This window comes from Aythya marila, assembly GCF_965140915.1.
Source record: "Aythya marila genome assembly, chromosome: 20".
Classification (NCBI taxonomy): domain Eukaryota; kingdom Metazoa; phylum Chordata; class Aves; order Anseriformes; family Anatidae; genus Aythya; species Aythya marila.
The window spans coordinates 3246411-3269428 of record NC_139061.1 but is presented as its reverse complement, the minus strand read 5'-3'; the positions used below and the strand labels follow the sequence as shown (position 1 = coordinate 3269428).

The window sequence follows — 23018 nt, the reverse complement described above, 5'->3', positions numbered from 1 at the left end:
ATGATTTAATAGTCAAGTGGATTTTCATTTTCAGATCCAATAGAAAGCTTGTGTTTGCATTTAGTTTCCTAATCATCTGTGTTTTCTTTTCCTTCAATGTAATCATAAATGAATAAGCTTGAAAATAAATGTGACCTCTCTTGCTTAGGTGAAGCCATTGGTATGAATTTTCCTGTGAAGGTCCCATATAGGAAAATCACCATCAACCCTGGCTGTGTGGTGGTGGATGGGATGCCTCCTGGCGTGGCATTTAAAGCTCCCAGTTATCTGGAAATCAGCTCGATGAGGAAGATTTTGGAATCATCAGAGTTTATCAAATTTACAGTCATTCGGTACGTGGTTGTCACTGATCAGATTGTACAGACCTTGTGAGGACAGCCCCGTAGCTTTAATAAATTCAGATTGAAAGAGTAGAATTTGCAGTGCATCTTTAAATAGTGGAAGATACGACTCTTTTGGATAACAACACATCAGGTCAAATGAAGCCCAGATGTTCATAGCAGTAGGACAAAGGGAATATTACTACTACCGCATATTAAAGCAAGCTGTCTTCTGAGATGCAATCTATTCCTACGATATAATGGAGTCCTAAAGTGCTGTGGGCCTTGCTGTCCCATTTATAAGACCAAGCTCTGAGGCAGTTTCCTGGTCTGAAATTTGTTGGCTCTTGGCAGTAAATAGTATGTTTGTGGTAGTATTACTATTTTTGAAGTATTTTGGTTGGACTAAGATTCCTGAGTTAAGGTAAGCTTTTTCATAAATATTTTTTTCCTATAAAATGACTTCATCTACAACATTTTAAAAATACAGCATTATACAATTACAATATAAATGAATTTTAATTTATATGTATATTCATAAAGACACATTTACATGTGTACGCAAGGTATATTTGTATGTGTGAAGCAGAACAGATGAAATGTGGAAATCATACTAAGAAGAGGTTTAGGAACTAAAACCAAAAAGGTATTAATTTTTGTCATTTCTCAAATCATAGTCTGCTTCACAAGAAACAGAAAACTTTAGTTTCTTTAGAGAGAGATTTCTTAAATTTTACTCTGGAGTCTGAATTCTTGACCCTTAACCAAGAAGAGTTCTAAACTGAAAGGGCTCTTGCTAGATACGTTCTGTTTCATTGAGCTCTCATGAAGACATGATTTCCATGTTTATTAGTCATGACTGGGGGAAGGACTTTGATTTTTTTGTGTATGTTGTTTCTCAAAATGCTAGTGAACGAACCACTGTGCTCAAGAGCTGTTCCTCCTGTTTTGTACTACTTTCTGTTAGAAAGTGTGATCTCTGTTACCAAATTGCTGGGTGAGGAAGTCTTGAGAGAGAGACCCCATGCAGTATGTTTTAGAGTCAGCATGTTTTCTGTTCTTCTGTCTTTTTACAGACCATTTCCAGGACTTGTGATTAACAACCGTAAGTAATTATGTGACACAGATAGCAAATGTATTTTTGTAACTTACCAAGACCAGCTTTCTGCATTTTGGCTTTGTGGCAGGAGGCCCCATCATGGTTAAATTCTACATACAGCACTCTTGTCTCTGTCATTAAAATCGAAATTCCTGGCTACAAATGCATGTGCAATTAACATAAGAGCAGCGTGAAGAATTTACAGACCAGTGTAAGATTGGCGTTAACTTTGATATGAAAATGCAAGGTACTGCTTCTGTATTTTTCAGCTGCAGAGTCCCAAAGAGATTTAGGACCCTGACTGTGCAACAGACTTAGATGGGAGTGTCTAGATTTTAGGATCGGATCCATCACAGTACCATTTACTACACAAGAACTTTCCAATAGCTGCAGAACCACGTTCCAGTGAAAAACATTCTGCTGAAGTTGTAACAGCTTAGAGAGGCAGAGTGTAATTACCAGAAGTGCAGTTTGACAGTGATGCTTGAATCTTATTTGAAAAATAAGTCTTAGTATTTTCAGTTCTCTATAATAGTTGTCACCTTGTTTTTTAACATCTTATTTAAGAGAAAAAGCAAATAGCAAAACACTGTCATTACAAGTATCCCTTGTGTCATGTTCTTTCTGAGCCAGTGTCAGATTAGAAATTCAGAGACCAGGTAACTCTGTCATTAGTTTGGCCTTACCCAGACTGAGCCTTACCAACCCAGTACTCCCTCATTTGCATCCAGCCACCAGTATATTCCAGCTAGTGTGCTGAGGTCTGTGAGTGGCAAGGACAAAGTGTTCTCAGGAAGATGTTATAGTTAGTAACTCACTTCGGGCTGTCCACCAGTCCTAGGTACACCTTAGGTAGGTGAGAGATCCTTTTTTATGAGGGAACCTTCCAGGCTGATAAATGTGTAATAACGCTTCCAGAGAATTGACTTAGAAATGAAAGAATCCATTTAACTGTTCTCTGCAAAACTTCTGGCATGTGATGGGATTGACACTAGCTAATCAGCTGAATAAGAACAACATGGATATCTGATCATACTCCATCACTGGAGCAGGAAGCTGGTTATTGGACATGTGATTTTTATGCAGTATCTATGTCCATTAATTATGATAAAAATTAACTGATATTGATAGGTATGAGGTGAATTATTGGAAGCCTCTGAGCCTACTGCAGCGGTGATGCATTATTCTTGTTCTGAAGAACATGTGAGAACTTACGAGGAAACCTTTTGGTGCTTGCAGATAGGGAATACTTTTTCTGTAACATAAAATACTGAAGCACAACTCAGTTACAGTGACTATTTAGTAACCCGTTAATACAACAAGTTTGGGGATTTGCAGATACAAGAGGTAGGATCGCCCTTGTGTTACATGTGGGACCATTTTTGTTGTAAAGTTAAACAGTGATCATGTCTAATCTTAGAGCTGATGGAAGAAGCTGAAGCAGAAGCCCCCCCGGCAGCAGCACCCGTGCTACCAGGTGATGCAGAGTGTGCCACGTGTCCTTGCAGAAGGGGTAGGGCCTGCAGTTCGAGATCTTACTGGCAGATGATATTAGTAATCATGTCCACACTGGGTACACACTGCTTATGATGAGCCATTTCATTTTGACAGATGGTCTGCAACGGTGACATTTATAGCTATTAAATATTAATAAATCGATAGAACCATTGCTTCCTTCAGGTCTTGTCATTGGCATGTTCCTTGATTTGATTTTTGCACATAATGAATGAGCTGAAAAGAAGCATCATTAGGGGCGATATATAAAGCCAGCTCAGTATCTATTTATTGATTTCTGCTTAACTCAAAGTGCGTGGCTACACCAGGTTGTGTTCAGCCAAGTTAAGTGACAAGAGCCTAGAACAGAAGTCCTGGTGGAATTTCTGTCCCTGACACCCAGCACTGACCCCCTGCTAGCCTGTGCCCAGACTGCACGCACATCAGCTCCTCCAGTCTGAAAGGAGAACTTAGCGTTACGCTCTGAGTTGCTGAAGTAAATGTGATTGCACAGCTTCCTTTTGACATTGTGTGGCTTCTAACTGTTCACAGACCTAAAAATGCGCGTATCAAGTTATCTGTAGTGCAGGCAAGATTTTTGTAATGAACTGGACAGGCTGTTGCTCAAAGAAACTGCCAAACTGAGAGAAAACATTCAATTAACATTTCAAGAGTAAGGGGCACTTCTGTGGTAGACAGAAAAGAACCTGCTGCCCCCTCTGCTTACATTTGGAAGTGGTGGGAGTGAGAAAAACCAAGAAAAGGGAGAAAAAAATAAACTTCTGTCCAGTGAAGTTGCTGTAGTGTATCTGTCCTCAACTCACCCGCACCATTAAAAGGGTTATACAACTTTCCCTGCACTTATCCACCTGTAATCCATCAACACAGACCATAGAAAAAGCATTCTGGAAGTAAGATGTACTTTGTGCCCTCTAGTCTGCAGCTTCCCCCATCTCTGTCAAAATAAGTGTACTCACCCCTAAGAACAGTATTAACCAGAAGTAGTGACATCTATTTGAAATCCAGATTTATATTTAAGTGGTTTGAAATAAGTTGGTCCAAACCTGGTATATTCTGTGCAAGTGCACGTTATGTTCAGCTAGGACTCAACGATGTCTGCTAGAGTAAACCATCCTCTAAAGAGAAAGTGTTAATTAGTATAATGTTATAAATGTTTGGGTATTTCTTATATTCCGTTATAGAGCCTATAGGAAGTTGCAGACTGTTATCTGAGACAAAGATAATTTAGTTTGATTAGAAGAGGAAAAAATTAGGTGGTTTTTTTTTTTCAGAGTAAACTTAATTTCCTAACTTTTGCTAAGGTACTTTTCTGTTTCATATTGTTGAAATTGGATGTGTATTCACTAGACTATATTTTTTTCATTTAAGAGCCAGCTGAACCGAGCCAAATAGAAGTATCTGTAGGAGGTGAGTGTCTGTCTTCAGTTACTATCAACAAATATTTTTAAGTCATTTTGAAAGAAGCTGCATCTTTTCCCTTTTTTTTTTTTTTTTAAAGAAGGCAAGTCAATCAAAACAACAAAAAAGGCATTTATTGGTTCCTAGGAAGTTTTTTTCATCTGTATTAATATCTTGCTGCATCGTTTGAAAGATAGTCTGCAGCAAAAGCTATTATTCAAAGAATTTTACAAAAGAGTTTTATGAATTGTTGTTCTGGGCTGGTGAGTCACAACTATATATAGGCTTTGAATGATTGCTCATATCCTGAGCGATGCATCTAGTTATTCTACACAGTCCTTTTCACAATTTATGCAAGTGAATGATTGCCATCATCAGGAAATTTGAACAGCACGCTGGGCTGAATATACTCGTACGGGTTTCCTGGGGGAAGAGGATTTTTGTGCTTCCTCTCAAACTTCAGCTGAGAGAAGTTTCAAACTGACCTGTTGTCCAGGAACAGACCTGAGCTGTATTTTTTGGACATTGACCTATGTGAGACCAAGGAGACTGTAGGACTTCTAGCCCCCTTATGCTTTTGTGTATGGTCTTGGAGCATTAAGAGTACGGAACTGACCTGACAATTTGGATGCTGTTTTCTGTTGTGAATGGTCCCTCAAACGCTGCCCCTGCTAGCCCCAGCTTTCAGCAGGCCCACAGGCGGCTGCCCTGTGAGGGTCAGAAGTGATGGGAAGGTGCTGGGACAGCTGCAGGACAGCTCCCTGTGTGCCAGGCAGTGCTGAGCAGGGCTCTCCGACACAGGAGCAGCACGACGGCAGCAGAGCAGAGCCTGCAGCACTGGGAGGGAGGTGGCTGGGCATCAGCACTTGTCTTACAGTGGCCTGCCAGGGCCTACAGGGGGCTGCAGGAAAGCTGGGAGGGACTCTCTGTCAGGGGGTGTAGGGATAGGACAAGGAGGAATGGCTTTAAACTAAAAGAGGCAGGTTTAGGTTAGATACCAGTAGGAAATTCTTTACTCAGAGGGTGGTGAGGCCCTGGAACAGGCTGCCCAGAGAAGCTGTGGCTGTCCCATCCCTGGAGGTGCTCAAGGCCAGGCTTGATGGGGCTTTGGTCAGCCTGGTGCGGTGGGACGTGTCCTGCCCATGGCAGGGGTTGGCATTAGATGGTCTTGAAGGGCCCTTCCAAGCCAAACCATTCTGTGATTCTACCATGCTCAGCCAAAACTCGCATTACAAGCTCAGTTACAGGCACACCCTGAGTGCTGTGAGTAGGAGTCTAGATGAATCCTTTTGTAACCAGCAAGAGGAAAAAAATCTGTGAAAAAGGAGAGAAGTGTGAGAGCTGTAGAGGAGCTGAGCTGCAGACTTTAAGCACGCAGTTACTGAAAGCTGAAATATCAAATGTCTTTATGATGCCAAAACTATGTGGGAGCGCTGAAATTGTTCAATAGAGTGGGACACTTGTTGCTGAGAGTTCCTCATGGGGGCAATCCAGCTATGGGCCCTTCAGGAGATTGTTTAAAAGAAATAGACAAACGTGGTTTGGAATTTGCCATCCAAAACTGCATTCAGAGCCAGTTACCGGAGAAATAATCTTGAGACGAGGCTGAAGAACACACAATTGCTTCAGAACCAGGCTGGGAGGTGATCAAGTGGTGAAACACTTCAGCTTTGCTGTGATGAATTACCCTAGCCCCAAACCTTGCAAACAGCTTCAGTGAAAAACGAATTTCCTTCCAACATCATCGTCTCTGCTTATGAAAAGAACAAAATCAGGCTCCAGGTCATATAGGCAGTGCTATAAAGACACACAATTTCTTTGATTTACCTTCAAGCATCCCTGTAAACAAGAAAAGCAAAGATTTTGTAATGAAGTCTCCTGGAATTGAAAAAAATTCTATATGAAAAGATGATGAATGCTTTACCCAACAAGATCAAATTTCTTTTTTTTTTTTTTAAGCATCTAATAATGCCTTCCTGTGTAATACATTGAAGAAGAAAAATTAGATGAGGTCCAAATTTCTTTTGGATAAGACTGAAATAGAATAATGTCTGTATGTAGTTGGGAAGAGCAGCAGTTTTATAGATGGGAACAAAAAATGGTCAGTGCTGGGACAAGTCTGTGCGATGAATGTTGGGTCACTGTCACAGAAGGCATGACTTGAGCTCAGGTATGGTCAGGTGTTGTTAGCATTTAGACAGCATTTGAACAGATGTGAAGGAGCGGTTGTGCCCTAAAACTTCAGGTAAAGGAAACCATCCACAAGGCTGCAGATGGGCTGTGAGCAATGGGAACGCTTCACCCAGCGTCTGCAAGGTGGCTGAGGAAGGAATGGTGCTGGGGATTGACAGAGGGAGAAGGACTGAAGAGTAGGGTTCAGACCAAAACAGTGATATTTCTGATGTGTTTCCATGAATTGTGTGGTTTCTTTGTGGATTAAGTTATAGAATCCTAGAATCATTAAGGTTGGAAAAGACCTCTGAGATCCTCTGGTCCAACCTTCCCCCTCCCACCAATGTCCCCCACTAAAGAAAAAAAAAGTTCCTTTCCTACCAAGGTTTTGAGCTACATAAAAAGCATTTTGAAGTTTCATACACTTCCAATAGCAATTTCTGTGCCTTAAAAAGTAGATCTCTTAGATCTCAGGGTGCTTTACATTCGAGTGGATATGGTAATTTCCACCAAATCAGATTATTGTGAATACGTTGTTATTTGCTGTTAATAGTTTAAAAGGATAAATGAATGCTTTTCATATTTTCGTAATTTTTTTTACTTACTAACTACAATAATTATGACAAAATTGGTTGAGAAGGTTTTTTTTTTCATTCATTACTGCTTTTCCAACAGATGTTATGGAAACAGAAGAAAGTTCTCAAATAAAGCAAGAACCAGACCCAACGTGGTAGACCTCAATACTACGGTAAAGTAATTTAGCGTTTCTTGAAGTCAGTGTTTGTCAAGGAATAAACACTTGTCAAGGAATAATACTTCAGTAATTTGGAGTGAGGAGAAGCAGGCTAAGAGAGAGGGCTGAATGCCAGAAGGTGCCAGTCCTTTACTTGCCTTCTGAAGTATTTTGTCTCAGTTTTCATCTATAAAATGTAGGACGTTTTCAGTATCTCATCAGAATACAATGAATGCATATGGCGTTCAAATTTGCGTGGCAGTCATTCCTAGGAAAATGTGGGCTGTAATAGCCTATAAATAAAATTGGGTGATGGTAATTACATACCTCAGAGGCAGAGTAAATGAAAGCTTAGGGAATTAGTGTTTACGAAGAGCTCTGACATGGTTGTGTGAAACAGCATTATTATTCTTGGTAAAGCCCACGTATTTCCAAATTGTAATCGGGCAGGAAGGCTCTCCACTGTGATTGCAATAGTGTCTAAGCTCAAGACACTTGCTAAATCGTTAGTCATGATGACAAACCAACTAACTTGAGAAGGTTTGCTTCTTTGCTGTAAACTTTATGAAAAGCTTAGCTTAACTCCAAGTACAGAAATGTCTGAAACTTTTTTTTTTTTTTTTTTTAACTTCACTTACTCCTAAAATGACATTTTGGTGGAGGTGGACAGCAGTGCTAGCAATGTTGTTATGTCACCAAATGTAAAGGGGGCTGACCCCCACACGTGTGAGTTTATATGCTTCATTCAAAGAAAAAGGCATTTTTAAGCCATCGCAGATCTTTACTACTTTTTCCAATTTCAATTTTTTGGTACCAAATGCGATCCTCATTTTGTAATTTTTGATACTTCAGTAATTGGTTTGGATAGACATAAAACAGGATGTATTTGTGTGGTATGCTCAAGCTGCAATCTGTCTAGTTTTAGTAAGAAAAAGACATTTTATTCATCACAGAGAAGAAAATTCTGCGTACTATTCCAGCTCTAAGGGCACAGACAGGCAATCAGCAAAGCCAAGCCCTGGCTGTTCACTGTTGCACAGTTCACAGGCTGGGGGAGCCTGTGGAAGTCACTCCTGTCACCATCTGGCTTTTTGGAGACAAGGACAGCCAAGGCCGTGGCCCTCTGTCAGGGCAGCACAAACACAGGGTGATGGAGGCAGTGGTGCTCCCTGTTGGATGCTGGGTGTCTGCTCTTGGTCCTTCTAGCATTTCTAGTGCTCAGGGCAAGGGACGTCCCCACTGATGGGTTTCAGCATGGAGAAAGCAGCTTTGTTCTCTCTGGTGCTCTAGCTGTGGTGAATGTTAAGATTTGACTGGACAAAACCAGGGCCAACCTTAACTATCGCTAGCTGGAGTCCTTAGGGAGGGAGGCTGGGCTGGGTGGCTTCCAGGGTCGCTTGCAACCAGCATTTCTGTGCTTCTGTAGGGTCTGACCATCCCTGTGTGGCAGTGGCATTGGACAGCCTGGCTCCAGAGCTAGGAGATCCTTGTCTCCTTTGTAAAGGAGATCAAAGCTAGCTGCAGGACTGATCTTGGCTGCCAGATGTTTGACCACGGACTCGTGCTCTTCTTTCCTTTAGTAGTTTCCATAGCCTTTTGGCCTGGGCACTTAATACTTTGTGCTGCAGGACGTGCAGGACAGGCTTCATTCCTAAACATTCCTAAACAAGGGCAGTGCTTTTGGCTGGAGCGGACAGGCCTTTTATTGAAGGGGAGATAGCACGGCTTGTAAAGTTTGAGGCAAGAATCCAAAGGTGTCTTGAGAGCACACAAGTGAGGAATGAGAAGCCAACCCTGACCTGTTCAATAAACAAAAAAAACACATTTTCATACAAACAAGTAGAAAATGTAGCCTTTATCGCTGAGGATGATAAGGAGGCCAAAAGAAAAATCATTCACAAATGGGTTAGGGAAGTTCCTGATTAGTTTGTGTCTATTAAGCATAAAAGATACGGTCTTTGGCTCAGAAGGTCCCTAACCTTCTGGAAACTTGGAGGAAGGAGCTGGGCTGTATCATCGAGATCCTCATCCTTGGGAGCACTGAGTCTTTGGAAGGCGGCTGGGTGGTATGGCTGCTTCCAGGGGTTAGCAAAGAGCAAGCACGTGCAGAGCTGCTGGCTGCAGGGGGGTGACGGAGTGAAGGGACAACTCCAGAAAAGAAGTGGTAGGAACTGGCAGAGATTGACATGTCAACGTACCCACTGTCTGTGCCCTGAGAACTTGAAGTACGGCAGTAGTCTTTCTAACAAATGGCTGAATTCTGATTTGGAAATGTTTGTCATAAAGCTGAGCTCATCATTAGAAAATATATCTTTTTTTTTTTTTTTTTTTTTTTTTGATTTTTAGTGAGAAGCTCTTCACCTAATAGAGATAAAAAAAGACATCTCATTTGTCCATTAAAGGTCATGGAATTTTTGTTTGAGCAGTGGCTCCACAGCTTGCTGCTGCACTGCTCTGGATTTTTGGACACTGTAGACCATCTACTAGCTAGATGGTCTACACGTTCTCTACTAGCTAGAGAACGTGTACTAAAGAAAATATTCCATCTAAACTTTTGCAGAGAGTATTCAAGCATACTTCTAATCTCTCATTTATGGAAATCAATGTTCACCTTCTGCATGCTTTCTAATTGTAAGCCTAAAGAACTCAAAAAAAAAGACACAAACAATCTACTAGTATTTGTAATAAGATAAATAAGATAGAGAGCTGCAATGAAACTAACTCACTTTTATGATTTGTTTTTTTGTCTAGTCAGAAGCACCCAGTTCTGCGAAGAGCTTGTCAGGCCTGTCCTGATCCGTGTAATATAACTGTATAAGAGAAGTACCTTCTATACAAACCCTTTTTGTACTTTTAGATAGAAATGTCTACTTTTTCAGCAGTTCTGTGAATTGACTTAATGCAAAGAATGACTGTAGATTTGGAATGGCTGGTTTTACTTTGGAATATAACATGAGGACTAAATTTGATGCAGCAATGCTGGGGAGATGACAACGATTAAAATCAACAGGGACTTAACAGAGGCTGTCTGCGTTTCCCAAAAAACCTGAACTTCACTGTACCTGAATGCATCTCAGCTTTTGTAATGAAGAAAAACATCCTGCAAGTAGTTCAGTTTGTTAGTTTTACTTTGAGAAAACAAATCACTAATTTTTGGTTATCACTCCTTTAACGGCTGCTTGGACAATAGTATCTGTATATTTGAACTAATTTTTCCTCTATCTACCACAATTCATATGGTTTTCATAAATAAAAGATGAACTGGCTCACTTGACCGTTAGTATGCATTAATGAGGTGGACAGTATTTCAGTGTGTGGATTAGGAACCAATTGAACCCTTCCGTAGTTTGTTCTGTTAGCTTGAAGTTGTAAGTGCATGTTTTATCAGAATATCTTGGTTTGTGTATGAAGGCTCTGGTCTTGCAGTCCCAATGTAGACAAAACTCGCATGGACCTGTGGGAGGGCTTTTCTCCCAAAGGCTGGGGGGTAAAGCCCTGCTGTCCTTCTACAGCTAGTTATGGAAACTTACACTACAAGCTGCTCTAAGTCCTCCCATGTCAAAAGTTAAGTCCCCTACAGTCCTGGTCACACCGCACATGATGTAAGAGACTCATGTATGCATTTTTTTTTTGAAGTTTCACAAACCATAAAGTTGTGAAGTTCTGGTTCTCTATAGAGAAGATAGAGATTATTGTAAAGGTTTCTCTTTCATTGGCATGAGTTTGGGATTGACTGCATTATGCACAAATGCTAAACCTTATTCCCTCATTAAGAAATAAAGACATTTTTGATGGTTTTTATGACTGTCCATGCAGTAAACGTTTATATGTGACGTTTTAGCAGTAATGTTGGCAGGTAGAATACACTACAGTGTAGTTACTAATTCCAGTGAGGAAAGTAAGTTCCTGTCATGCCCTTCAGACAGAAAACCAGCTCTGGGTGGGTGAGGTTGTTGCATCTGAAAGAAAAACTTTGAAGACATGAATGCAGTTGGACATGCTGTCTGTTCCTGGCAATACCCAGCAGGAGCAAGCTGGAACTCGGCAGATCAGTTCAGAGCAGCTCCTGCTCTGCCATTCTAGAGGCAAGGCAGAGCTGCAGCCCACATGCAGGTGTGTTCCCGATTGCTCGGGGTAGGTCTCAGTGCTCCCATGAAATATTGTATGTTGTGCTGTTGGTGGCAGCGGGAGCAGGGTTGGCTCCACGCTGAACCATCACCAGACACACGCAGTTAACGTATCTCCAGAAATAGGTTGTTACGGAGTGACAGACAGTTTCACGATTGCTGCTAGAAATTTTGAGTGGGGTAATGAGTTCATGCAGCCTTCCTCGGGCTCTCGACTTCCCCTTTTGAAAAAGCAGAAGGCTGGTCCGTCCCTTCTTCTCTCTCAGCCCCTTCGGGAGGCACTCTGCACAGCTGCCTGCCCAGCAAAGCCAAACATTGCTACCGGAGCCACCAGTGCTGCCACAAGTGGAGGGAGAGGCATCAGAGCAAACGAACTGAGAATGACGGAGTTCAGACTGCTGCCTTGCGTGGATGTCCTGCAGATGTATCATGTACTGTGCGTATGAGAGCTTAAAAAATGAAATGAAAACTGATGACAGCGGTTTAACTGGAAGCACTGGAGTAATTCTGTGATGCTGGGAGCTCGGGTAGTGGTGTGCCTCGTGTCCGTCCTGCTGAGGGGTTCGATTAGTGCCAATGTGCCCATTGGCATCAACACTGAAGTCTCTTTTTGGTCTCAGACATTTTGAGTTATAACCAGTAGAGAGAAATTAGACTGACAAAATAATTGCACCGATATTTATACCTTCTAAATATCAATTTTATATTAAAAATGATATATATCTATAGTCCTAACAGGTAGCAGACTTTTAATATGTTGACCTTGTATGAAAATCGCACTCGTTTCCAAACTAGTAATACATGAGGTGTGTCACTCTTCGGGCATTGGCTGATAATGCCCTAAAAAGCCTTGGCTGTACTAATTAACAAGCAAATAAATAAAATTGCAACAACTTAACCAGAGCTCTGGGTATTTTTTCCTCCAGTAGAGAACCTTTGTGGCGATGAAGTAGCAGACAAGCTTCTCTCCTCTGCACACTGCTGAACCTAAAAAGCCCAGCCTGCTTCTTGGACCCGTTCCTTTCTCTCAGACTTGGACTTTGGGTTCCAAGGGCTCGAGGCATTGATCTTGGAGCGTGGTGTCCCGCAGGTAGGGCACCGCAGTTTCCTCAAGCAGTAACCACTAGGTGTCAGGTGAGGTCCAGCACGGTCCTTGTGCAGCTGTTGGCCGGTGCTTTTCCTTTGCGATGTGAAGTTTTCCATGTACAGTTTCGTTTCTTTATGTCTTATCAAGTGAATAGGGGAGGGGACAGATTTGCATCTCACTTTGGTGATTTCGCAGCCTCTGCTAGAGCATTTAATGCTGTTCATGCATGCGGCAGTTTGCTGTCAGTGACATGAATGTGACCTCCCCTGACTCTGACTTGAATTAAGCTTAAATTATTTAAATATATATTTTGAACAAAACGAGGGTGGCCTTCCATTCATCAGATTTTAATTTCTAGGAGGCTTTGCTACTGCTTCTGGGTGGAGCAGCACAGAAAAGCGGGACACTGCTGCTGGCACTCTGGAGGCCAGTGGAAGCTCTCAGTTCCTCTCAAAAATCAGGTCCTGCCCTCAGGCGCTGGCCTTCTTTTCCTGATCTGAAAACCTGGATCACCTCATGAACTCTGTAAATCAGCTTATTTCTCAGCTGGGTCATTATTCTTCCAAGAATTTTCCTCTAAAGTTGTGTTTCTTCCTTTCTAGTGACTATAGAGCAGTTAGTGGAAACACTAAACGTGTCATGCTGCCTTATGTGCATGGTGTGAGCTAACTGGCACCAGCAGTAAAATCTACAAACTCCATTTCTCACATCACAAGACAACAAATGAGGAAACAAGAAACATCCGAATTAAGTGTTTCCAGTAATGCGCTGCCTGTAACTCTGTTTTAAATTTAGTACAAGCATCGTTATGAAATGAGCTTTCAAGCAAATATTGCTGATGGTTCTGCATATGAAACAGAATCCAACCAGCCCTGGGTGTGGGGTTTTTATATATAGATCACTTGTTGCATAATTTTGCCTCGTGTACAGGGAAGTCCTCAATATAATGAAATAAAAACTGCTCAGTGCTGGGAAGGGCTGGGCTGTGTGGGCAAGGTGCTCACCTTGCTCAGCTTCTGTGAGGATTCCTCTTTTGTCTGCGCAGGACACAGCCCCAAATCCCGCGTGGGGGCTGTCACCAATCCCTTTGATTGATTACAATCCCTTTGATTGATTGAATCAATTGATCCCTCTACAGCCCGGTCTCCTGCTCTCTCCCCAGCTCCCAGTTTGCTGGCAAGGGTCAGCCTCAAGGGCCACTCGACAGCCCTTTGCCGGCAGCTTTTTGGGGAAGCTGCAGGTGGCAGAAAGGCGATGGCGAGGCACGGGCAGCACCTCTTGCACAACAGCCCGTGGCCACCCCGTCCTGTGCCCTGGCTTCCCCAGAGGGTGCCCAGGAGGATGGTGCTGCTGTCCCTGGGCTCGGGGAGCTCCACGTGGCACCTTCAGCTCTGCAGGGCAGCAGGGAGAGGCTCCTGCTCCCATTGCTGAGGTGTTTGTCCTTCCCGTGGCTGCTGCAGCAAGGGCTCTGCAGCGCCTGTGCCTCGCAGGGTGGCCATGCAGGGGACACTTGGCTGGTGGAGGGGACACTGGGCCATGGGGGCTGGTGGCCCGGCCACCTCCCTGCTTCCCCTCTGCCCGGCGCCACCGAGGGGGCTCGGCTGAAGACTCCCAGCGGGAAGCACCCGGCTCAATACAAACCACAGCGGGTAAACAATTACAGCGCGATTGCAGCGCTGCTTCCGCTTTCCCAGGGGTTTTAACAGCGAGCGAGCGCGGGGCGAGGGCAGAGGGGAGGCAGGAGCACGGCGCAGAGCTGCAGCAGCCATGGGGGACGCCTTCATCCGGCACATCGAGCTGCTGGGCTACGAGAAGAGGTTTTTCCCCAGCCAGCACTACGTGAGTACGAGTTGTGCAGTGAGAACTGGCAGGGGCAGGAGCCTGGCCAAGGCATTTCTTGAGATAAATTTGATGAGGGTTTAAGAGCATCACTTTTGTGGGAGTGGAGGGGCCACAGCTGGTGGTACAAGCTGGAGGCAGCCAGAGGCTGAGATGTCTTAAACACACAAGGTTTTGGGCACCACCTTTGCAAGTTCTCGGTTGCTTCTCAGGCTTGGAAAGGACTTGTTGTGGCTCTGGCTTCTGATTCCCACCCAACCTCGTGTTTCTGTCCCTGCTGTGTGTCCCCAGCTCCCAGCTCACCTGCTGCCTGCACACAGCTACTGCTGTGCAGGAGGGAACAGACAGAAAATATGCAATTTGAAACCAAAGCGTCTGTGGGACACCCAAGGGGCTCCGGCCACAGCAGGGTTTTGGGTCCTGGCTGCCCACGGGGCTGCAGCGCCTCTGCTCTAACCCTGCAGGTCTACATGTTCCTGGTGAAGTGGAACGACCTCACCGAAAAGCTCGTCTACCGCCGGTTTACCGAGATTTACGAGTTCCATGTGAGTGGTCCTGGGGTGGGCACCAGCCCCTGTGCTGGTGCGCCAGGGCTGGGCAGGGGGCAAAAGGGGAAAGGAAGGAAAGCAAATTCCAGCTGAAACTCCCCCAAAACAAACCTGGCTCAAGAGAGGCTCCTGGGTCCCAGCATTTCGATCTCCTTCATGCCTTGAAAGGGGGAGCTGCTGGCCCCATTCCCCCCGGGGAGGTTTCTCCTGGTGTCGATCCATGGGGTGCAGCCAGGAGGGGGTGAGCAGCGGGCAGGGTGCCACGAAGGGGTCCCTGCACTGTCCTCACGGCCCTGCCTGTCCCTGCTCCGCAGAAAACACTGAAGGAGATGTTCCCCATCGAATCTGGCGACATCAACCCAGAGAACCGGATCATCCCGCACCTACCAGGTGAGGGGCAGAGCGCCGGGGGCCGAGGTTGGGACAGAAACTGCAGCTGGTTGGGAAAGTCCCCGCCTGCCTTGCTCTGTGGGTGCCCTTGCGCAGGTGCTCGCTGCAATTTCTGTTCCTTCCTTCTGGGTTTGAAACCAAAACCCCAGCAGGGGCTGCCTGAACGGAGGCTGCTTCCCCCAGCAGAAGCTGGCCGCAGACCCCATCCATCCTCCCTGATAGCGGGCACCTCGGGGACATGCAAAAGGGAAAGTGGCTTTGGGCAGCCTCAGCTGAGCAGAGCCCTCCTTCGGTGCCACCACCCCCTGGATGGCTTTTTGTGCCCGTACTGTACAAGAGGAAGGGAAGCAGTCAGTGTGTGCTCAAGGAGAGGGAATAACTCGATCCAAAGAGCTGGCGGTTTGTACCCAGGCAAGGCGCGGTTCAGCAAACATCCCTCTTTTCTGGAATTTCCTGCTTCAAATGGGGCAAGAAGGAGCATGAAAAATAGCCATGGGTTGTGACCCCCCTGGAGGAGTAAACCCACAGCTCACAGCAGGGTGGCTGCTCCCCGTGGGGCCGGACACCCCCGCCGTGCTGGGACCTTTCCATCATGCTGCTGTTGTGCCAGGCTGCTCGGAGCCTCCCCCGGGGCACGGGGCCGGCCTGGGGCAGCGCTCCGCTCTGTTTGGGGAACCGAAAGCCCTGGGGGTGGATGGAGACAGGGGCTGGGCAGGGGTGGGACAGCGGCAGGGGCTGGGTGAGCCATGCAGACGCACACCCTGATGCAGGGTTCAATGCTGCGACGTGGGTTGGGGCTGCCGGTGGTGTTTTGGGGCTACCAGGGGTGGAGAGCCCTTGGTACAGCTGGGCTTAGTCAGAGCATGGACATGGAGGTTATCCCAGAGCTGAAATGGGGTCTAATGGGGTCTTTTCGAGGCTTTTAAGAGCTTCACAAGGGCTGCAGGGTTGAGCCTGGCCGCACAAGCTCTCCTCCAGCTGCCTGTGGCCCTGGGGCCGCGCTCACGTCCCCAGCCGCACAGAGCTGAAATGAGGAAGGGGCGGCTGCAGCGCTTTGCAAACCGGCCGCAGCCTGCAGCGAGCTTCCCTGCAGCTCCTTCGGCTCCCCACATGCCCCACGTGTGCCCCGCGTGAGCTGGCCACGAAGGAGGAGGCTGGGGCACGTCCACGGAGAGCTTCACACAGCAGCCTGGGGCCAAACCCGCTCGTTTTCAGGGCAGCATTAACGATGCAGAGCAGCCTGCTGGAGAAAGTGACAAAACCAAAGCTCTCACCTGCTTGTCCCGACTCCTTTCCCCTCTCCACCAGCCCCAAGGTGGTTCGATGGCCAGCGATCGACCCAGAGCAGGCAGGGCACGCTGGCCGAGTACTGCTACGCGCTGGTGAACCTGCCCCACAAGATCTCCCGCTGCCTGCTCGTCGTCAACTTCTTCAAGGTGCGGCCCGACGACACGAGCCCCGTCACCGACAGCCAGTGAGTAGAGCTGCAGCAGGGCACACTGCATCGCCAGCCCCCGGTGCTGGTGCTTGGCAGTGCTGGATTGGTGCAGCAACAATTAGTTGCCAGATAATTAGCCCTCAGGACCCACCCTGAGGTTAGGCAGGCAGAAATATGTGTGGGTTTTGCATCCTGCTCCCCCTGGCTCCATGCTGGGGATGGCATTGCCGCCATGTCCAAGGGTGCCAGCACTGAGCTGCCTTTGCTCTGACCCGTCTAGGATCAAGAAGCCCGAGGTGTTCCTCCTGCCAAAGGACGCCAAGAAAAACGCCAGCGGTAAGAGTCCTCAGAGGGCTGCAGGTGGATTTTGCCTTAGGCTGTCCTGGAGTTTGGCTGAAATGGGGTGTTTCTGGGCCGGGACGGAACGCCTCTCTCCTCCCCTGCAGACATCACGGGCCCCATCATCCTGCAGACGTACCGAGCCATCGCCGACTACGAGAAGAGCTCCAAGTCCGAGATGGCTCTCAAAGCTGGGGACATGGTGGACATCGTGGAGAAGAGCGAGAGCGGTAAGTGTCCGTGCCCCGAGGGCCAGCCCCGGCCTGGCCACCACCTCGGCAGGGCTGGGGTCAGCCTTCACACCTCATGCCTGAACCCAGCACCCCACAGCATCCCCGGGGCGTTCCTTACAGAGGGGTGGGAGGCTGGCTCGGGGTCTCCTGATGGAGAGCAGAAGCTCAGCACCGAGCCCCGCAGCCCTCCCTGCCCCGCTGGGGCAAGATTCACTTTCACATGGAGCCACATGATGCTGGGTTTTGGCTGGGGAGGGTGTGAGGCAATCCTAGAAAAGCCTGCAAGCTCCTCGCACGCCTCCGCCTGCGAGGTTTCCTGCCCATGAGGAAGCAGGGTGAGCTGGCCGGGCTCCCCGCTCACAGCACAAAAACAAACCGTCCCCACTGCCCTCCCTTCTGGACAGGACACGGGGACACCTGCACGGACACCACCCAGGGGACACAGCTGGTGTAGGCTGTCCCTGTGGTCCCTGCTCTTGCCCACTCTGGTTTCATTGCAGGCTGGTGGTTTTGCCAGTTGAAGAATAAACGGGGCTGGGTGCCAGCTGCCTACCTGGAGCCGATGGATGGTCCCGATGAGTCTGAAGAGCAGGAGCCCAACTATGCAGGTAAAACGCTCAGAAAAGCACGGCGTCCCCAGGAGCACGGAGGCGTTGCTGTAGGGGCTGCCAGGAGGGATCAGGCTCATGGTTCAGCGCCTCATGTTTGATATCAGGACCTGCAGCTCAGTGCCCTAAGCTGGTTTTGGCTCATCAGAGATGCACATCGTCATCCAGAGCCCACCCTGAGCTCGGGGGCTGCCTGCTGAGCTGCTGGGTTAGCCGATGAGCTCAGTGCAGAGCGGGCCCACACCACCCCGAGCAGGGAGGGATCCTGCAGACTCATGCTGGTTGCACTCAGGGCTTCGTCTTTGTGGCTTTCAAAACACTGCAACGGACTCCATTAGCACAACACTTCCTCGTTCCTCATTTAGTCACCCAAGTTATAAACATGCTCCTCAGCACAGAAGGATATCCTTCCACTTGCACTCGTCAGCTTTCTCCTAGAGAGGTGCTGGAGGGGCCTGGATGAGGCACAGGCACCGTCAGGGCTGGGGAAGTCTCGGTCCAGGCTTGGAGACCTGAAGCCCCCTGGGTCTTGCCAAAAATTTGGGGTTGGTGCTCTGGTGCCTCCGGGGATCAGGGGAAGGGGAGGCCGAGCCCCGTGGCTGGGGGTGACGCACAACCCACCCACCAAACGTCCCCGTTTCACACACACAGGTGAGTGGTACGTGGTCCAGAAAAGCTACACAGCCGTGGAGGAGGACGAGCTGACGCTGACAGAGGGCGACACCATCGAAGTCATCCACAAGCTCCTCGATGGCTGGTGGGTCGTCAGGTGAGAGACGCTGAGAAGAAGCCAGGCAAAGGGCCACGGGCAGAGGGAAGGGGCGAAGCAGAGGCCTCCCCATCAGGGCTGTGAAATCTGCAGACCGTTTGGTGCCGCTGCCCAACACTTCCCTTTGCAGGACATTTTCTAGTAGCCTTGCGGCTTCGCGAAGTGCAACCACATTGCAGCTGGGGCTTCCTCTGCTGGGCGCCTCAGAAATATCCAAGAAGGCGTCAGATGGAAAAAAATGTGTCAGTTATTTGGCATTCTGGCACAATCTGATTTGCACAACCTCAGCTTTCATCCCAGCCTTGGCCTGCTCTGTAGTCTTGGACTTTCCCAGGGGGAACCCAGTGGCATTTGTGCTCTGGGGAGTCACAAACTGCCTTCGCAGCAGGGACACGTGGTAGCTACAAACCGTGGGAGGGGAGCCCTGGCTGATGTGTCACATGCAAAAACCAAAACAAAACAGGAGATAATAGAAATGATACAAGCTGATGAGACCCTGAAAACTGTGCAGCTTTGCTCTGTCTGCTGCCTACTTGGTTTTAGGACTCAGGCCCCAGTTTCAGGGAGAGCCCCAAACAAACAAGGTGGGGGGACAGTGGAAGCCCCCATCCCTGCAAGCAGCACGAGACACCTAGCGTCAGGCACGAGGAGGTGGTGGCCACCGAGTCACAAGCTCAAGCAATGTTCCTTGTGTCACCCTGCAGGAAGGATGAGAGCACGGGTTATTACCCCTCCATGTACCTGCAGAGATCAGGGGAGCCGAACACCCCTGAGAAGAGCGAGCTGAGGAACCGGAGCGTTCCCCCCCGCAGGTAGGAGAAGAGCTGCGGGAGGGAGGGAGGAGGGTGAAAGCTGTTCTTCGAGGGGGGTGAAATGAAACCAGACAGTGGTTTTGTGGTGTCCCCTGCTCGGCCTGGCAATGAGGAACTGCCCAGCAGAGACGTGAGCAGGGCAGAGAGATCAGGAGGCAGATCCTGGAGGGCTGCAGCAAAAATAGTGCTCCTGACTTCCACGGGCAGCTGGCACTTCTGCTGCAGCACAGCCTCGCACATTTCTCCTTGTCCTTCTGCAAAGTTTCTTTTCTGGGCTAATCTCGTTTAATTTTCAAATTAGATTTTTTTTTTTTTCTTAAGTGCATCCACTGAATCTTTGAGAAGCGAGGAGAGATTTGAGTAATCAGAGCTGCCAAATGGCCTAATCTGATGGGAGGATTTGAGCTAATGGAAGGGATTTTATATTGATTAAAAAGATAAAAAGCAATAATAGCTCATTAATTCTGATGCAATGACAATGGCTAGGAAGGGCAGAGCTTGCCTGGATCCTTTCTTCCCTACAAGAAAACAAGGCAGCCTTCCATAAAATCTCTCAAAATCCAGCTCAGCTGGAGCATGGGCTGAAGGTGAGCCAGTGTAAAATAGCACAAATCTTATCTGAGTGCAGTGACGCTGCCTGATACCTCTGGGGAGGTGAGGCGGTGAGGCCAGTGACTTGCTCCTGTGGTGAAAGCCATCCCCATGGCACTGCTGATGGCAGCATGCAGCAGCAGCAGAAGATGGAGGCTGGGGTGGTGCTCACCAGGGAGTGGCCAAAGCATGAATTTGGGCTCAGAGCACCCCCGTTGCAAAGGCTGTGACCTGCCCGTGCGGGGAAGAGCTTGGCTATGAAATGGGGCACGTGTTGAAACCAGGGAGGGGCTGAAGGCAGTTGGGCACTGCAGAGGGCTGCAGGTGCCTCCAGCAGAGCAGGACGATGCCGTGGGCGGTTGAAGCCACCTCTCACCCTGGTAATAACGACAAAGAGGTGGCTCTGTCCATCTGCCTGGGGACAGTCCTGCACGCTGGGGCTTTCCCACAGCAGTGTGGCTCTGCATTGCCCCAGGGCCTGGCCTTTCACTTCTCTCTGTAATTTCTCTGTTGCTGGCATAGTGCCGCACAAACGGCTGCACAGGCACCTGTCCCAAGCTCTGTCCCCTAAAACCCCACACCAGGGATCTTAGTTCTGCAGCCATATGCATATATCCATCCATGTGTGAGCAAAGCCCTACATTGCTTCCAAGGCTTTCTTGAACTCCAGGGAAAACCTCATGCATGGCTCGCCCTTTCAGCATTATGCCTGACCTCTCTTGCCATCCCCACCTCCACCTCCCAGGCTTGTGCTCAGGCTTCACCCACTAGCGCCTGCTTCCAAAGCACCTCTCTAGCTGCCTCTGTACATGGCAGCTCACCCGCAAGGGCTGGCATTCACCTGCTGCCTTCTGCCAAGCAAAAAGGCATAGCAGGTACGGGTGTTTAGGCGAGGCAGAGGGGGAAGCGCAGCATCCAGCTGCAGTGGGGCTGGGAGAGGCAGGACTGGGGACATCCTCAGCAAGAAAGTGGTGGAGTGAGAGCTGCTGTTGTGGAAACTTAATGTTTAATTTCTGACTCACTGCAGATCCACCATCCGCAATGCTAAGAGCATCCACAAGCAGAGTCGGAAGCAGATCAGCCAGGAGACCTACAGGAGGAACAGCAGGAAGTATATCCAGAGCCGGAGGAACGTGAAGGCCAGTTTGCAGAACAAGGCCAACATCATCTGTAAGTCTCAGCGGGGCCTTTGCCCTAGATGGGTCTGAAGTTCTGCAGACATGTCCCGTGACCTCCAGCAGTGGTTGCTGGAGATGTTTTGTGAGCAAACAAACCTGGGCATCTTTGTGCCAGACTGAAAGATCTGTGGGGAGAAAAGGAAACAAGTCTTCTTTTCTCCAAAATCCTCTGCACTTCATGCCCCAAGCCTTGGGCTGTCATTACAAGATAGCGCGGCCTCCAGCCTCTGCCCCATCACAGGAGGGAGATGATTCAGTAGGACAACCCACGCAGGTAGTCACTGCCTGTCCACCCTGTCCTGCTATGGGGAAATTGTGTACAGGGTTTCTTTTCAACAGATTTTCTCACCTCTGGTTATAGGTCTCACAGAGAAGGAGCATGAAGGAAAGTGGTGGCATGTCTGCCCTCAGTAGGTCCTAGTGGGAGGTCAGCCCACTGTTAGGACCCGTGCTTTCCTCTGTGCACTCCTATCATTGCCCATATTGCTGTTACTGATACTGTGCATGTTAACTGCAGGACGATTTGTGGTTCTTCCATAGGAAGGCTTTGAATTTATCCACAGAGGTGTGGGGTGGTGCAGAGCTCTGACCCATCTCTACATCTGCTTTACCCATAGCTGAGAAAAATGAGCAAGAGGAGAACAAGTCCAAGGCTCAACCTGCTGTTCCACCCCGGCCCAGCAAAGACCTCATCATGAACCGCTGTACAGAGAGCACCAGGAGAAAGATCATGTGAGGCCCTCAGTCCCCAAAACCAAGTGAGCAGATGCTTTATCTCCACCGACTCCTATGCAATGGGGACGCAGAGACAGACTGGGGGATCTGCGTGGCTCCCACAGCAGCTGAGTGCCTGGAGAGATGCAGCTTGGGGCCACATGTTAATTCCACGGCACAGCAAGTCCAAGATGTCCCAGTGAATCCCTGAGGAGAGGTGTGAACACCTTCCATCAGCATCTTTGAGGGCTGAGCATTCCAATGGTCTGCTGAAGATTCCTCATCACTAGGTTCCCTTTTGTACCATATTTGTATTCTGAATGGCTTCATAGTTTTCATCAATAACCGGCATTGTGTACAGTGCTTTTTGGGGCCTTCAATTATTGTGGGAAAACCTTAACATGTAAACTATGTGTACAAAGACCAGTGTAGCACAAAGAGGCACTTTATGTATGTATTTCAAGGCTTTCATGCTGTCTGCATGGCTGATTAATAAACTCATCAGCATTTCTGCACCATCTCCCATGGGCTGCATGGCGGCGTTTCTCCCCATGCCTCCAACCCGCTCTGGCCAGAGGGATAGGGCCTCATATTGTACAAAATGTCGATGTGGAGGAAATTTGTTGGGGAGGTTAAACAACAGCAGCTCTCTGATGAAAGCTTTCTTTGCTCCCTCTAGCGGGAAACCAGGGCTGGGGGTGCGGGTGTGATATTTGCTGGGGCGAGCCAAGCCTTGAAGGAAGCTATGAGGTGGGGTGGCCATGAGGCAGCAAGGCCATGGGGTGGAGATGCCATGAGGCGAGGAGGCCATGAGGCAGGGAGGCTGTGAGGCGAGGAGGCCATGAGATGAGGAGGCCCCAAATGGTGGTGGGGTGTGAGGGGAACAGGGCGACCCATGGTACTCTCAGCAGAGCGGGGCTGCTGGGCTTCCCACAGCCACTGGTGCTGCTCAGCAGCGCCCAGCCCAGCCCTCTGTCCACCTCACAGCCCTGGGGCTGCCATGCTGGGGGGCTGGCAGCCATCATACGGCGGCCTGACAGTGCAGGGAGCAGTGCTGGGACAGCACTGCTGCACCACATGGAGCACAACACTAGGACTACATGTGGGT

At 48.3% G+C, this 23018-nt stretch overlaps 2 protein-coding genes across 7 annotated transcripts in view; both read left to right on the top strand.

The window, feature by feature from the left end:
• GTF2I (general transcription factor IIi) overlaps nucleotides 1-12266 on the top strand; it is a 72385-nt gene extending 60119 nt beyond the window's left edge. For 3 of the 6 annotated variants that reach the window (XM_082776651.1, XM_082776648.1, XM_082776646.1), the window contains 6 exons: nucleotides 149-332; nucleotides 1397-1425; nucleotides 2840-2896; nucleotides 4303-4341; nucleotides 7180-7252; nucleotides 9989-12266. In XM_082776651.1, coding sequence (XP_082632777.1) covers nucleotides 149-332; nucleotides 1397-1425; nucleotides 2840-2896; nucleotides 4303-4341; nucleotides 7180-7238 — 368 coding nt within the window. In that variant the 3' untranslated portion in view covers nucleotides 7239-7252; nucleotides 9989-12266. The remainder of the gene's footprint in view (nucleotides 1-148; nucleotides 333-1396; nucleotides 1426-2839; nucleotides 2897-4302; nucleotides 4342-7179; nucleotides 7253-9988) is intronic. The other 3 variants (XM_082776647.1, XM_082776650.1, XM_082776649.1) reach the window with 3 other exon arrangements.
• Nucleotides 12267-14152: 1886 nt separating this feature from the next.
• On the top strand, nucleotides 14153-22417 carry NCF1 (neutrophil cytosolic factor 1). The gene is made up of 11 exons (XM_082776652.1): nucleotides 14153-14290; nucleotides 14755-14835; nucleotides 15153-15228; nucleotides 16537-16702; nucleotides 16947-17002; nucleotides 17113-17235; nucleotides 17739-17846; nucleotides 18498-18615; nucleotides 19320-19427; nucleotides 21046-21188; nucleotides 21814-22417. The coding sequence occupies exons 1-11, from the start codon at nucleotides 14219-14221 to the stop codon at nucleotides 21930-21932; spliced, it is 1170 nt and encodes a 389-aa protein (XP_082632778.1). The 5' UTR covers nucleotides 14153-14218; the 3' UTR covers nucleotides 21933-22417.
• Nucleotides 22418-23018: the final 601 nt, after the last annotated feature.